General features: G+C 42.5%; 1 protein-coding gene across 2 annotated transcripts in view; it reads right to left on the reverse strand.

Annotated features, from left to right (window-relative positions):
- Positions 1-16258, reverse strand: part of LOC130116283 (spectrin beta chain, non-erythrocytic 1) — a 53598-nt gene that overhangs the window by 24961 nt on the left and 12379 nt on the right. For both annotated transcript variants that reach the window (XM_056284204.1, XM_056284203.1), the window contains 3 exons: positions 967-1118; positions 398-571; positions 29-120 (listed from right to left, as the gene is read on the reverse strand). In XM_056284204.1, the coding sequence (XP_056140179.1) occupies positions 29-120; positions 398-571; positions 967-1118 (418 nt within the window). The remainder of the gene's footprint in view (positions 1-28; positions 121-397; positions 572-966; positions 1119-16258) is intronic.

Consider the following 16258-nt stretch of genomic DNA (forward strand, 5'->3'; position numbering starts at 1 on the left):
CATCTGCCCAGCTATGCCGATTTCTCACCCAGCAGTTTTCATCTGGCACCAAAGTAGCAGAGCATCTTTAGCTGACTTTTTCTCCTTGTTGTCCTCTGTCTCCACACTGATGTCCTGGATCTGTTAGTAGAGCATCATCTCAGTTAAACTCTGCCTGCAGTGCATTTAACACTATTCTAAGGCAATTAAAGCTGGCATTATCATTTTATCTGCATTAAAGTGGATTATAAATCAGTTTCTATCCCCATTACTGCATTTTTCTGGGGGTTTAGAATGCTTCATAGCGGGACCCGACAACCTAAATCCAAGTCAGGTCTGTGAGTGGGAGGTGTGACAACATTGCAATTAAGTGGGGATGAGAGAAGATTGAGCAGAGCTTCACATAGCAATATGTCACCTGAAAGCGCAGGATGATAGTCCAGATGAGACCCAGGGTGAGACGATGATTCCCATCCACAATGTCATGGGATCCCATGTTCTCCAGGTGCACTTTCTGTTCTTTGAGGAACTGCAGAGCTTTGTCGACATTCTCCAGGCAGTGGATGCGCATGCGACCCTTAGTGGGCTTTGGCTGTCAGGAGAGAGTATCGGAAAAAACAAGCCAAGTCAAGTCAAGCCAATTTTATTTGTATAGCCCAATATCACAAATTTGCCTCAAGGGGATTTACAGCAACACATCTTGTCCTTAGACACTCGCATCAGATAAGGAACAACTCCCTAAAACAAACAAAAACAGTGAACCAGGATGGCAACGGCAAACTAGAGATCAGAATAGACTGAAAAAAGCAGAAAGGAAAAAGTGGTAAAACATGACAAACACAAGTGAGGCAATAGAGGAAGGAAATCATGCCAGAAGTAAAGAAGCTGATGGTCTCCTGTGCCTCATGATTTGTGGGGCAGGGAAGTCATACTGAGTGATGGGGTCACGGTTAGGTCAGAGAGGAAGAGTTTCTGTGAAAAACTGACCAGCTGTTCTCCTGACAGCACTTCCAGTAGGCGGATTAACATGCGGCCATCACGCAGGTCCGTGTACAGGTCTCCAATGCGACAGGTCACACGACCTAGGTGTGAGTTCACCCACTTGGTAAAGGTCTTTTTCTGTACAGCCTCACGCTCATCTGCAAAACAAAACCAAGAAGAAGAGGAGGGGTCAAACCTACGATATTACAAGAAATTAACTGGCTAAGCTGACTGACAGGGCAGAATGATCTCTAGTGCCAAATAAAACTGTTACTGTCACAGAAATTACTACTTAGAGCAGATTAAATTTGTTCTACACATACATCAGTGTAGCGTTCAATCACCCCTGAGTTGAGACTGGTGACAGTAAATCATGAGGGGGTTTAGCTTTTGCAGCAGTTCATTTCACAGATATGAACTATGCTTTCAGGTCGTTGGGAACATTTCATGGACACGTTAGGTAGGATTTCACTATGCCTCCAACTGGTGTTAAGTGATGGATGTGGGCTGATGCGGGCTTTGCTATCGACTCGAAATTATGCAAACATAAAAACGTTACAGGTGTGGGAGAGGCAAGCGATGATCCAATCTCAGACTAAGTAGGTGACTTAAGTTGAACTTTGTGCTGTAACTTTATGGAAGCGAGACTATAAAAAGGATCACCATATATTAAGCTGTAGCAGCAGAAGCTCAGACATATGGACCATGGGAGTAAGAAGCTAATCCTGCTCTGCCACCTAATAAGGTGACCTCATTTCTAGTACACATTTTCTTTCTCTCTCCCTCTTTAATTTTACCCCATGGGCCAAAAAGAACTACTGTAATTTTAGTGGTTAAACTGCACCTAACACTAGCTAACCAACAGAAAACACCTGCAGCAGGTAGGAAATGGATCAGAGGAATAGTCCTAAACTAGCGAGTTAAAAGAAAAGTTCTGCTTGCCACTATGAATAGTAAAGTCTACTGATGGTAAAGGTAAAAAATTAAAGAGGGGGAGGCATGGCTCAGGAGGTAGAGCGGGTCAATCGGAAGGCGCTGGTTCCATCCCCGGCTCCTGCGGAGGTCATGTCAAAGTGTCCTTGAGCAAGACACTGAACCCTTAACTGCTCCTGATGAGCAGGTTGGCACCTTGCATGGCAGCCTCCACCATCAGTGTATGAACATGTGTGAATGTGAGGCATACACTGTAAAGCGCTTTGAGTGGTCGGTAGACTAAAAAAGCGCTATATAAATGCAGTCCATTTATCATTTATTTTTTTAAAAAAAAAACGCGGCACAAAAACACAAGAAAACAATTACGACTTGAAATTTTGCAATTCATTATGATAAAATCCCCAAATAACCACATGGGTTTTGTCAGTGGTGTTAGGTCCTGCAGCCTGTTTATAACAATAAGGAACAGTTAAAAGGTGTTTTTGACAAGTTAGGAAAGGCCACACATAATGATATGATAAAGGAGTTTTGTATGAAAACTATTAATGCAATTAATGGCACTAATATGAGAAAGGTTGTTTTTTTTATATATAACAGCAGCACGAAACTTTTTTGCATAATAATCGCAACCACTGAATTGAACTTTCTGTGCTTGAGTCATTGCATTAAAATAAGCCTGAAGGTAGTGGTGTTCTGTCAGAGGCAAACTGGTGATAACTCAAGTATCCAATCAACCAGGACAGGAGGTCAACAAGTCAACTCAGCACTCTCCTCTGTAGCACGGCTCTTTCACTTCCATCAGCCCATTCAGTTATCAATTATCCACCCCCAGCATTCTGTTTATGAAAATTAACAAAAGTCACTTTAATTTGTCATTGTAGGTTACAATGAAATGTGTTCTCTGCATCTAACCCATCCTATTGTATAGCAGCAGTGGGCAGCTGCAGCACCCGGGGACCAACTCCAGTTCTTCTTTCCATTACCTTGCTCAGGGGCACAGACAGGAGTATTAACCCTGTAACATGCTTTTTCATGTTGGGAGGAAACCGGAGCACCCGGAGGAAACCCACGCAGACACGGGGAGAACATGCAAACTCCACACAGAAAGGACATGGGACAGCCTGGGGTTCGAACCCAGGACCTTCTTGCTGTGAGGCAACAGTGCTAACCACTGGGCAACCGTGCTGCCCGTGCATTATCATGCTTTATCAGATTATTCAAGGGGACCTCTGACACCTTGCCTAGGTTGATAAACTGATTCCCTTCTTCCCACCTAGGAAAGCAAATTACAGAATACTGAACCTAACATTGGAGTACCAGCCATGCTCTATAACTACACATATTCCATGCATGCCAGGTACTACTGTAATGCATAGAAAATGTAATAAAGTGTGATGATTATACCTCCAGACTGTGACTAAAGCACCTGTTTATTTGGTCACAGGAATCTCAGAGACCTGTACTGCAACCGAACAGTCACACTTGGTCAAATGCCTTGTACGACAGAAATGAACTTATAAAACTGCAGATACTCATTATGATGTGGTAACCCTATGTGGTAACTGTCTAGCTATGCTAAATGACAGCTGTCATGTTATTTGATGTAAAATCATGTTGTGTCATAACTCATCTCCGTCTAAACCGATTGCATTCCAATAGAAAGGCAACAAAAGTGGGACATGCTGGCCATTTTAATGTGGCCCGCAAAGAGATTCCAGGATAACAAAGATAATAATACTACTACTAATAATAATAACAATAACAAGACACCTCCCTCACGCACGCACGCACGCACACACACACACACACACACACTTCCAAGGGAAGAAAAAAAAGAAATTATTCTTTACAAGGTAAAAAAAAGCATTAATAAAACTATGCGATGTAAATGCAAAATGAAAGTAAACTTCACACACAAAATGTGAACTTGTGCAAAAAGGGAGGTCCAGCAGCTGCAAATCAAACTTAACACGGCACAGGATTTTCTGCCAATGCTTCCAGCCCTGTGGGCAAGCTTCATAATTCATTGGCTTATAATTTAAAGTGGGAGTGTGAGAAGGCGTCTCTCTGGTGTCTGTTCACAATATATGCGCCTTCAAGGCTGGTCATGTTTTCTTAACCAGCCCATCAAGAAACTCAAAGAACAATGATACGCAGAGCGGGGAGATATATTGTGAGCACTTAAAAGTGAAAGGCGGGGGTAAGCATTATGGTGATTCATCAAGTGGCAGTGAATAAAATCACTGACCTCTCTGACTCATACAGACCCCCTGACTCCAGCTCAAAATCACAAAAGATGAATGAGGTAATATATATATATATATATATATATATACAGAGTGTTTTTTTTTCCCAAACCGTCAATGGTGTTGTGAGTGCTCAACTAATGAGGAGCGGAATATCAACAATGTTGATATATATACACACACACACACACACATACACATATACACTCACCGGCCACTTTATTAGGCACACCTGTCCAACTGCTCGTTAACGCAAATTTCTAATCAGCCAATCACATGGCAGCAACTCAATGCATTTAGGCATGTAGACATGGTCAAGACGATCTGCTGCAGTTCAAACCGAGCATCAGAATGGGGAAGAAAGGTGATTTAAGTGACTTTGAACGTGGCATGGTTGTTGGTCAGACGGGCTGGTCTGAGTATTTCAGAAACTGCTGATCTACTGGGATTTTCACGCACAACCATCTCTAGGGTTTACAGAGAATGGTCCGAAAAAGAGAAAATATCCAGTGAGCGGCAGTTCTGTGGGCGAAAATGCCTTGTTGATGCCGGAGGTCAGAGGAGAATGGCCAGGCTGGTTCGAGCTGATAGAAAGGCAACAGTAACTCAAATAACTACTCATTACAACCGAGGTATGCAGAAGAGCATCTCTGAACGCACAACACGTCGAACCTTGAGGCAGATGGGCTACAGCAGCAGAAGACCACACCGGGTGCCACTCCTGTCAGCTAAGAACAGGAAACTGAGGCTACAATTCGCACAGGCTCACCAAAATTGGACAATAGAAGATTGGAAAAACGTTGCCTGGTCTGATGAGTCTCGATTTCTGCTGCGACATTCGGATGGTAGGGTCAGAATTTGGCGTCAACAACATGAAAGCATGGATCCATCCTGCCTTGTATCAACGGTTCAGGCTGGTGGTGGTGGTGTAATGGTGTGGGGGATATTTTCTTGGCACACTTTGGGCCCCTTAGTACCAATTGAGCATCGTGTCAACGCCACAGCCTACCTGAGTATTGTTGCTGACCATGTCCATCCCTTTATGACCACAGTGTTCCCATCTTCTGATGGCTACTTCCAGCAGGATAACGCGCCATATCATAAAGCTCGAATCATCTCAGACTGGTTTCTTGAACATGACAATGAGTTCACTGTACTCAAATGGCCTCCACAGTCACCAGATCTCAATCCAATAGAGCACCTTTGGGATGTGGTGGACCGGGAGATTCGCATCATGGATGTGCAGCCGACAAATCTGCAGCAACTGCGTGATGCTATCATGTCAATATGGACCAAACTCTCTGAGGAATGTTTCCAGTACCTTGTTGAATCTATGCCACGAAGGATTAAGGCAGTTCTGAAGACAAAAGGGGGTCCAACCCGGTACTAGCAAGGTGTACCTAATAAAGTGGCCAGTGAGTGTATATATAGGCTTGTTCAAATGAAATTCAATTAAAAAAGAGGCAATCATTAAATTCTACTACGTCAGGCAACACCATTGCGGTAATCTTAAATCAAAAAATAAAAAGGTCAATCACAAGGACATCGGTGTGAATTTGTGTGAAATAAATCTTTAAACATCATTAAGGGGCCCTTGAAAATATGTGTTCTGTGCATACCAATTCAAATAAATCGAGACATTATCCAAGTTAACTATTTTGGAGAACGTGACAGTATTTAAAGTTTGATTGTTGCGTATTTTCTTTGGGACCCCATGTTCATACCATGAAGCAACATTTTGACTGCACAATTTACAATAAACAGCAAGGCAGCACGTTGTGCAATCAAACCAAACGGCAGCAGAAAAGAGAATTGGAAATTTCACTTCACACCTGCTGGAAGCCCGAGTTGCTCCATCTGCATCAGTGAATTGTATGAACTGTACGACAATCTCCAGGCTCAACATCTCTCCTAAAAGTTATCTACCTTTAAACACATGTAGCCCTTTTTTATGCAGCTTTCATCCATGACAGCGGTGGAGAAAACAAGCGAGGCAGTATACGGCTTTGCCTAGGAGCTATTCAATATTCCAGTGCAAGAATAATGAACAGGTGAAATAAAGACAATGTTGTCACGTTGTGTTTAAGCGGCAAATTAAGCCTATCTTCCACTAAGGTTGTCAAAGACAAGATTAAAACGGTGACACCTTCATGACAGTTTCAGACCGATTTAATTAAATAGCAATTACATATATTTGTGGTCCTGCAGAGCTGGGGTTTTCATTCACAAGAGCCAACAACCACAGACATGCGATGGATGCAAATGTGTGCATGCACAAACACATACAGATGCTGAAGCAGCATCACACCCTGCTTGTTTCTTACTTAAACACAGGTACATTTGCTTTGTTTTGCCTCTTTCTTTTTTTTTAACCAAACACGAGAGATCTTTGCGCATGCACACCGGGTCTCACAGACCTGCGTAGCGAAATATCCCTCTGCTCATGTCTCACTCCATCCCCATTTCTACTGGAGGGCTTTGCCAATTCGCAGAGAGAGTGGGGAAAGAGCAACACGGTTATAGAACGAGTATGACAAGAGTGGCTAGACCTGTATTTTAGACATACAAGACAAAAAGATGGGTATCTGCAGATTCGAGACTTCATGACCTGACTTCACATATAACTATGTACACAAACCTGAAGCAATCAAACAGTAATAGATGCAATCCTGCACGTACACACGTATGAAGACATTTGATGCTGCCATTGAATGACTTGGGCTGTGAGAACATTGTCCCTTGTTGTCATGCTGAGAGTGTCACGCGTTAAACTACAGAAAGATCAAAATAGTTTGTGGTGTGAACTCTAATCTGTTTGCACTGTATTTTTTTTTTAAAATTTATTTCTGATTTTCCCCTTTTTTCTCCCAATTTAGTGGCCAATTGATCCCTATTTTAATTCAAACACCCACCCTCGTATTGCATGCGTTCGCCAACTGCATCTCTCCGGCCGGCAGTCTCGAAGGAAAGCGCCTCCCCACTTTCGTGACAAGGCGAATCCAAGCCGAACCACTGTTTTTCCGACACACACAGAGACGCATTCACATGACGAACACAAGCCGACTCCGCCCCCCTCCCGAAGACAGCGTTGCCAATGATTGCTGCTTCATCGAGTCCGGCCATAGTCGGATCTGACGAGACCGGGGCGCGAACCCCAGTCCCCAGTGGGCAACTGCATCGACACCAAGCCGACGCTTAGACCGCTACGCCACCGCGGACCCCTGTATTTTTTTTTTTTAATGGATTTTTCTCCCATTTTTCTCCCCAATTGTACTTGGCCAACTACCCCACTCTTCAGAGCCGTCCCGGTCGCTGCTCCACCTCCTCTGCCGATCTGGGGAGGGCTGCAGACTACCACATGCTTCCTCCGATACATGTGGAGTTGCCAGCCGCTTCTTTTCACCTGACACTGAGGAGTTTCACCAGGGGGATGTTGCATGGGGAGGATCACGCTATTCCCCCCAGTTCCCCCAACCCCCCTGAACAGGCGCCCCAGCTGACCAGAGGAGGCGCTAGTACAGTGACCAGGGCACATACCCACATCCAGCTTCCTACCCGCAGACACGGCCAATTGTGTCTGTAGGGATGCCTGACCAAGCTGGGGGTAACATGGGGGATTTGAACCGGCGATCCCTGTGTTGGTAGGCAACGGAGTAGACTGCTATGCTACCAGGATGCTCGTTTGCTGTATTCTAATCGAGATGATGGTGCTGACTATAGTTACAACCAAGAGAACAAACAGAGGGCTGGGGCTTACGTAGGCAGAAATAGACCATAAGATTTTGTTTGCAGTGTGAGCAACATCAGAACAATCTTGAACTCAATGATTCACAGGTTCTTTTAATATAGCATGCTTCAATTATTACTCATCTGTCTCCGTTTTGCTCTGTCCCGCTCTCATTTTCTGTCTTACTTTCTTTTTGACTGTTCATTTTCCATCTTTGTCGTTCTCTCTCTCTCTCTCTCTCTCTCTCTCTCTCTCTCTCTCTCTCTCTCTCTCTCTCTCTCTCTCTCTCTCTCTCTCTCTCTCTCTCTCTCTCTCTCTCTCTCTCTCTCTCTCTCTCTCTCTGATGCATAAGCTCAGATACAATAACTTCCCTTTGATTTACCAGCTCCTAACATCAACTCTCATTAATGTAGCACCGCTGCATTTATCAAGGGGCAAGGAAGGTAGGAGCTGTTCAGTGAACAACCCAAGGTGGATAAGGTGGCGGGTGGAGTTGGGTGGAGAGCTGTCTACATTCCTGCTGACTGACGCCCATGTTGTGACAGCACCCGGCACTAGGGAGAAGATGGTGGGGCAGTAGCGGGGGTCTAAAATAATCCATGCTGCTCACCTGTGCTCCTAATGACAATGCCATGGAGCAAGACAAGCACAAGACACAAAGGCAAACAGAAGCCGGTCTCACCTTCGTATTTGCTTTATCATACCAAAACAAACACACCTGCCATCAGTTGTGTCTGAAGTAGGGAAGGGTAAAAACTTGTGGTGCTGTTCTCCGTAAGCATGTAACACTTAACTACATCAGAATTTAAAATTTGTACCTCTACTCCAAATAAGTTCATTAACCATTACTGACCTGCAAATAAGTTCACCAGTATATAATTCTGACAGGACACTGACAGGCTGGTTCATTTTAAGAGAGCTGAACCTACTGACAGAAGGTGACATGGGGTGCAATGGAAGAAGTAAGAGGAACTAGAGAGATAACTGTTAAATGACCCCCCCCCAGTTCTGAGTTAGATTATTGGCAGGAAGATTTATTGTGAGGTACAGCATTGCTTTAAGGACCTCATCAGTCCAAGCCACATCTTGGTTGTTGACAGCCTTTTTGGTCCATTTGGCACACTGTACATAAAAACAGATGCAGATCTGATGTTATATGCTGTCTGTTTATTCCAGGAAGGCTGTTTGGGGACTCTCACTAAATGTTTGCAATAGACACCATTTACAGTACTTCTTATTTTTGATATTCCAACCAACATTTAACAAAATTGTTTTTTTTAAGTCCACAGTAATAATTTTGTAGTCCTGAGTAGCTTATTGCCCTCCCACATGCCATTAAGTGCTGCAATAGGAACTGAATAAATCTCACAGATAAACTGGATCTTACCTCTAACATGAGTTTTTCTTTTAAGTCTTCTCAGAATAAAACATAATTATACTCTTCTCTCAAAATTCAATAAAGACAAGTTCAAATGCTATTTCAAGAACCCACACCAGCATCAACCTTCTCTCCCTTACAGCAGCTGGCGAGTCTCTATGTGTGAGTTGGAAAAAGAAGTGTTTGAAAATTGCTACGCCCTATTTTTCGAAAGAAGTTACTGACGTCACTCAATATTTCAAATGCATATTTATGCAGGTGCTGTCAGTTTGATATTGTTCGTCTTTGGCAGCAAGCTGCCGCTTTCTGCTCTAGTTGGGGAGGTGTTGCATGGATCTGTTCCGGGAAAAGATGGTTCCTGTGTTACAAGGGTTAAACTAGCTGCTACTCTCCTATTCAAACCCAAACCCAAACTGGATGGTGAGCAACACTGATGGCAACAATGATGACCTGCAGGTAATCCGAGCAAATATGCCGCCAGACTTAATCCTGTCTGTGTGGTCCATAAAAGTTCAGATCTTTGTTGGTGATAAAGTCAAGAAGGACGTGAAAAGTGAAGATGTGGGCATGTCCCATAGTGCGCGCACAACTCTGCATTACAAATAATATCGCTGCAAAGTAAGACTACATTTGTAATGCACCGTTTTATTAGTCATAGTTTTATTAGTTTTTGGTAAAACAGTCAAACATTTCCGTTTTCACTTCTAAATCCCTACTTATTTAATGGCATAACACATTTTTTACCCAAATATGTGACACCCCCCTTTTTTTTTTCATTCTGGGTATAAACTAATGTGTGAGGCTGAAGGTTAGGAATTGCCCATTATTATTTTTTTTTTTTACAATTTTCAATTTCCACTGCGACTAAAAACCCCCATCCATTGGGTCATAGTTTGTGCAAAGCAAACATACAAACATACAGATGAGTAGCGCATAGAAATTGCTTCCAATTTCCAGGTCCTTTGGTTTTCCATCTCTTGTTGTCAGTTGTTGCATCACAAGCTCAAGTCACAGTGTTGGTATATTAGAGTAGAATATCTTAGCACTTGAAGAACAGACCTATACCCTCTTCTGACTAGGCTGTAAACCCTTTTTGGATGTTCAGCTGCCCAGTTTGGCAAATAGAAACAGGCCAATATCAGCATGACTGACTTTTTTTCAACTTTCGTTTTATATTCTTGGTAGAATAAAAACAAAACAAAACGACCACTCTACATAATTGTTTAACTCGCTAAAACCAAATTTTATTTAGCTCACGTGCATCTGAGAGAGTGATTTTATCTATTGAGTAAAATGACGCTTGCAAACTACACTTAAGAGCCCGCCTGAAATGGAGGTTGAACTTTGCCTGTTGAAAAGCTATGGCGAGATGAGGTAACAATGTCGAAGAGAAACGGTGATATTTACCAGGCATTAAACTGGGGTAAAAATAACCCAACTTGTTGGGTCAAATCCACAGTAAACCGCATCTTCTCTCCAGGGATGAAGATGTATTCAAGCAAAACCTGCTTGCCTGAAATGTGTCATGCCTGCTCATAATGTAAGACTGTCTCACTTGGTCTGAGGAACATGGCATGGTTAATCCGTCTGCCTTGACAGTAGCTCAGCTTACTGACTCCCCTCTGTTTTTTTACCAAGGCTGTGTCCTTTACGGTCAGTGAAAATCCATAAACCCCTGGCGTCTTGCTACATCCATTTCAACCCCACCATCTAGACTGGAATGTTGCCGTTGCATTTCTGTATACACAACACATTCTGGCCTGGCACAATGTGTCATCACTGCTCTTTATCGACAACACCGGTGAAATTATTTCTGTATGTCCATCACAGTGAGAGACAACAGCGTTCGGAAGGGGAGTGAGATGTGGTCCGATTGGTCCCCTTCTCTCTTTTCCTCTGTTTCTACTTCAGGCAGGTGGGGGGAGTTACATCCCTTCTACCGTTGCAGTTTCCTCTGCTGGTCAATGTCCACTTGACAGAGAGGGCGTCTCTCAGCGCTGCATGGCCCTGCCCTTTGCCTCCCAGAGGGGTCATATCAGAGCAGATGACAAAGAACTCCTTCCGTAAATAAGCTTACTACAGTCAGCACTTCACATGACAGCCACAAACCATGTGCTGCATGTTTTAAAGTCCTTTCATACTGCTGTCAGAAACTCTTCTGTGGATGATTGGGAGCAGCTTCCCAAACATGTAAATATTTTAGGGCAATACATGAAAGAAGCATCCGACCCAAGCACTCCCTGGTAATCATTAAAAGCTGCTAAGAATTTCTCCTCCTTTCATGTCCAAACAAGTTATCTCTTCCTCTGCTGCACTTACTGGTTAGTCTCGGAGCTTTAGCAAAATGCCCTTGACCCTGTAAAGTGTAACACCCTATCCCTCACCCACCATCATCAGCATGGGAAATGTTAAGTGCCTCCCGTCAACTTGTACTCAGAAAGAATGACTAAACTATCACCATCAATCAGTCTATCCATATTTATGACCTTCTCCTGGGCGTTCCCCTGCAGTTACAAATTTACGGTATACTGCCAAATGCCAATAGACACAGACGAGGGAGTCTGACTATGTACCTCTGAACCCATGATGGAGTCATGGAGGGGTAGAGAGATGTACTCTAGGAATACAATATTCTATAAGTGAGCAAACAATGGTTACCTCTGTAACACCAATGGTTTTTGTTGTTTGTATTTCTTCCGAGTACATTTGGTTATTGGAGTCTCATTTGTAATGTACAGAGCATCACATGTTGTTTTGATTGACAAAAAAGTGACCAGATAAATACAAAATGCGTGTGTACCAAGGTAAAAAGTTTAACGGCATCACTCTACAATAAGACTGTCCTTATGAAAGATTTATAAATGGTTTATACTTAGGTTATTAATTACATTGTAACACTTTACAAGTAATTAATAAATAATTATAAACAAGTTATAACAATCATTAATAAATAAACAAGTTATAACAGTTTTCATACATTGATGTGAGCTTACTATTTGGCAAGACCAAGTTACTGCAGCCCTTTTTATCTAGCTATTCTGCTAGAGCTCAGATCTTGCTAGTTGCTTAGCTTACTTTATCTTGACCCCTAATCAGCCAGCATGTTAAACTCTCACCTTCATCATATATTATGTAGGCTCACTATTTGGCAAGCAACAGGTCACCGTTGCCCTTTTTATCTAATGTGTTATAACAGCTTATCAATGATTTATAAGGTGTTCACAACCTAATTAATAAGCTTATCGTGAACCATTCATAAACCCTTTATAAGGGTACTCTTATTGTAAAGTGGTATCAGTTTAACCAATGCAAACATTCCAGTTCTGTGCTTTGTTAAAAGTAAAATATTTAGCAGATTATTTGACATTCTGTCATTTTATCAAACCATTTTAAGAAACGGTGGGAGGCATTTTTGTGTAAACCTCACTTTAAACAGAAACATCAAATTAAAGGAAAAAAAATTGCCACTTTGTACATCTATTCAATGGGGATTAAATAATTATCTGCAATGTAATTTGATTTCTGATAGACCTACAGCATTCTGTGGGAGGCGTTGTTACACAAACCTCACTGGGTGTGAACTACTATCATATTCTGTGCACATGTGTGCAATCCTGCCATCAGGTCAATCATCCCACAGTCAGCCCGGGCCCCTCTAACCATGTAACTGAAACTCAAAACTTGGGATGAAGGATCTGTTCTTCCCTCCAGCTGCCTTACAGTGTGTGATTAGTGTAGGGGCAGGGTGCTCATTAAAGGAATACCTTAACAGCTTCAATTTTAGTCTGTTATTTTTCTTCAAAAGCAACTCGCTGAAAAAAGGTTTCCGTATTAGCACCACTGTTAGTCAAATAGCAAGCTTGTTATTGTCGTTTGCGTGCCTTGAAATAGACATTTTTAGGGTAGCTGTGGACAGAATTTGTCAAATAAAATCTGAGTTGACAAGTGTTTGGTCGTAAGCATTTTGGCCAGAAGAAAAGATAAAGTCCAAAAATTAAAAAAAATTAAAGGCATTCAAAAGATTTTGGCAAGCAGGAGAAAAATGATAATAGAGCCCCAATGATCTTTCTGTTGTGCTCCGTTTCCACATGCACTGCAAAGAAGCCTGCCGTCATGTTAAACCTCGGTATTTGCTGTAAAATAAAAATATGTAAATGTCAGCTGTCTGCAAACAGGGACGAAACACCTACACTTTGTGTTAAGCTTGCAGGTTGTTTTCCTTCCTTTATCTTCTGCCATCGTCTCAAGAAACAAATTAGGGAATCAACACATTAACTTTAATGCAATTTTTGAAGGCATGAACAAAATTTATTTAACTGAAACTGTCCTCTAGCTAAAATAACTTGATGAGCAAAGACTTGAAGGCCTATTACGTAAATAGGCACCTATTTGTGCAGCTTATATTGGGATTCTGTGTATTACTTAAATCAAGACAGTGGTTGTCAAAGTTTAACCGGGACAAGCCAAAAAATGCTGCATCCTGCTGCCTATGACACTGGCGGCTGTACAATGATATTAAAAAAAGAAATTCCAGGAATTAACTTTATGTCAGAGAGAAGTATTTGCCTTTTTGTGTAGTGAACGTTGGAACCCTGATACCAAACCCTGCAGTGCAACCCAAACCATGGCCTGAGAGAGAGAGACGTGTTTTACTTGCAGCTCCGCTGAAACACAAACTACACACTTTATGTCAATCCATATAAGCTTTGAATAAAATCTTCATCTTCATTTTCAGTATTTGTCTGTGAGAGTCTTCTCCATTTCCCTCCTGTAATACTTAATAATCAGGCTCAAGCTCTCATTTGAGCCTGAACCAATAAATATATCATCAACATGGCTACTGCACCGAAGTGTGCGCCCCCATACACCGTGAAACCATTGACTTCCAGAGCAATGACTACAAATGAACAACAAATTTGCCTGTAAAGAGTGGCAAACAAAAAGACAGAAGCAGATGCACAAGCACATGTGCTTAACACACTTCCGTCTCTATAGAAACGGAGCAGCCCTTCCTCTACTTGGGACTTACAAAGTTGGGCTGTGGCAAAAACCTTGTGAAAGGCAACCACCGCCTTGCCACATGCGGTACGGGTTATTTTTAAACTTTTAACAGTTTGCGGGCACGAGTATAAAAACATGGTGTGTTATGTCCGTTGCCTAACTCGACACCCAGCTTGCCCATGCAAAGAGAGAAATGGAGGGAGATGGAAAAGACAGATGAAGGCCTGGAGGACAGCTCTAACAGCCCTGACCTGTCTCCCTTCTGAGGACAGTAAAGGCAGTGGACCATGTCTCTCGGGTTATGGTCTCTCTCTGTCATCTGCAGCTGCTGCTGATAATGGGTGGAGAGGAGAAAGGTGGAGGCCGGCCAAGGCCAATCCCTAAGGGACTGGAGACAGATAAAGGCACCTCTCAGCCATAACATCTGGACAACGAAATGGTGTGAAATGTCAGGGAGGCAATAATTGCCCTGAAGCCCGCAAAACCACACTTTTCTGCTACATTCCCAAGTAGGAAGCAGTCAATATTAGCTAAACTATGCTAACAAAAATATGCATGATAAGCACGGTGTGCTGTGTGTTTTCGTGTGTGTGGTAAACTCTTACTTAGGTAATGTGACTCTGGGTTACAGCTGGAGGCCAGTGCAGTCAGAGCTTTCACGATGAGGTTTAGAAATATTGAGTTACTTCAGCTAATTCATAGCTTGCCACTATGCCTGTAACTTAAACTAAAATAGGACAGGGATATCTCCCCCAGTGCCCATTCAAATTGGGACAAAGTATAAAAAGTGATTGTCAACGGTTGAGTGAAGCATCCAAATGCCAGGACAGAACTGCCAATGAGTAAAAATGCTGGGGATTGGATCTGAACGGTTAGAGACTTAATAGCTGAAACAATACTGCAGTACGGCGTCAGCCATATTTATAAGATGAGATAAGATGTACTTTTATTGATCCTCATAATTCATCTTCTGCATTTAAACCATCCCAACACACACGAGTAGCAGTGGGCAGCCCCCGTGCAGCGCCCAGGAACCAACTGCAGCTCTTCCTGCAATGCCTCGGTCAGGAGGCACTGACAGGAGTATTAACCCTAACATGCAGGTCTTACACCAAATAATACTGTCACAACAGCTCTTATGACCTTTCGTTTGATCAATATCCACAATTTATTTATTCATTAATATTTACATGTACAAAGTAATCAGGTTAGCCATACTACTAGAACACGCATAAAGCCTATTAATGGAGAGATGAACAAACAGTGGCTGCTAGGCACCTTAAAAATGCATTTCAAGTGTGTTGCATGACAATCCTTTTGCCACTGACAAAACAAACTGGGCACAGGGTACACCCTTCATCAGCTGAACTGGATGGCAGCAAACAAGCTTTACCGGGGGGGTCATGAGTGTAAAAACCAGCTGTGACAGGTTGGTTGGGTTAATTTAGGAACCTTGTGCATTTCCTGCATTGTGCAAGTCTGAACTCTTACACTTTGAATCGCCTTGTGCAATTTTTAACTTCTTTGGTAAGAAAATAAAAGGGGAACTTTTTATATTCTTAAAAGGGATTAACCCCCCTTTATTTTAAAAACAGCCATACCGTCACTGCTTGCTGGGCTGTGGGTCCACTAAATATCCACAGCAGAGCATTGACTCGGAGGTGACTCGCACCAAGGACACTGACCTTTCATACCAGGACACAGTATCATTCTGACTTAACTCATGCTGTATTTATCAAGTCAGTGAAGAATGCCCTTGGAATGAAATGGATTATAAATCTTCACTGTTTCTTGCTGCTAATATGCAACAGACAAATAACTAATCAAATAGTTGCATAGATAAGCAACGTAGTGTATCTCTCGGCCATTTGAAACAATGACAGGCTGCTAGATGTACAGGCAGCCTAATCTTTGACAAGTACTGATTTGAATGGGTTAGCGTACAATATAGCATAATTTGGTACAGTGGTATACGCTATAAGAGAATGATCTGGGGATCTGGATGGCATAGCG

Source organism: Lampris incognitus, chromosome 8 (assembly GCF_029633865.1).
Source record: "Lampris incognitus isolate fLamInc1 chromosome 8, fLamInc1.hap2, whole genome shotgun sequence".
In the NCBI taxonomy this organism is placed as follows: Eukaryota; Metazoa; Chordata; class Actinopteri; order Lampriformes; family Lampridae; genus Lampris; species Lampris incognitus.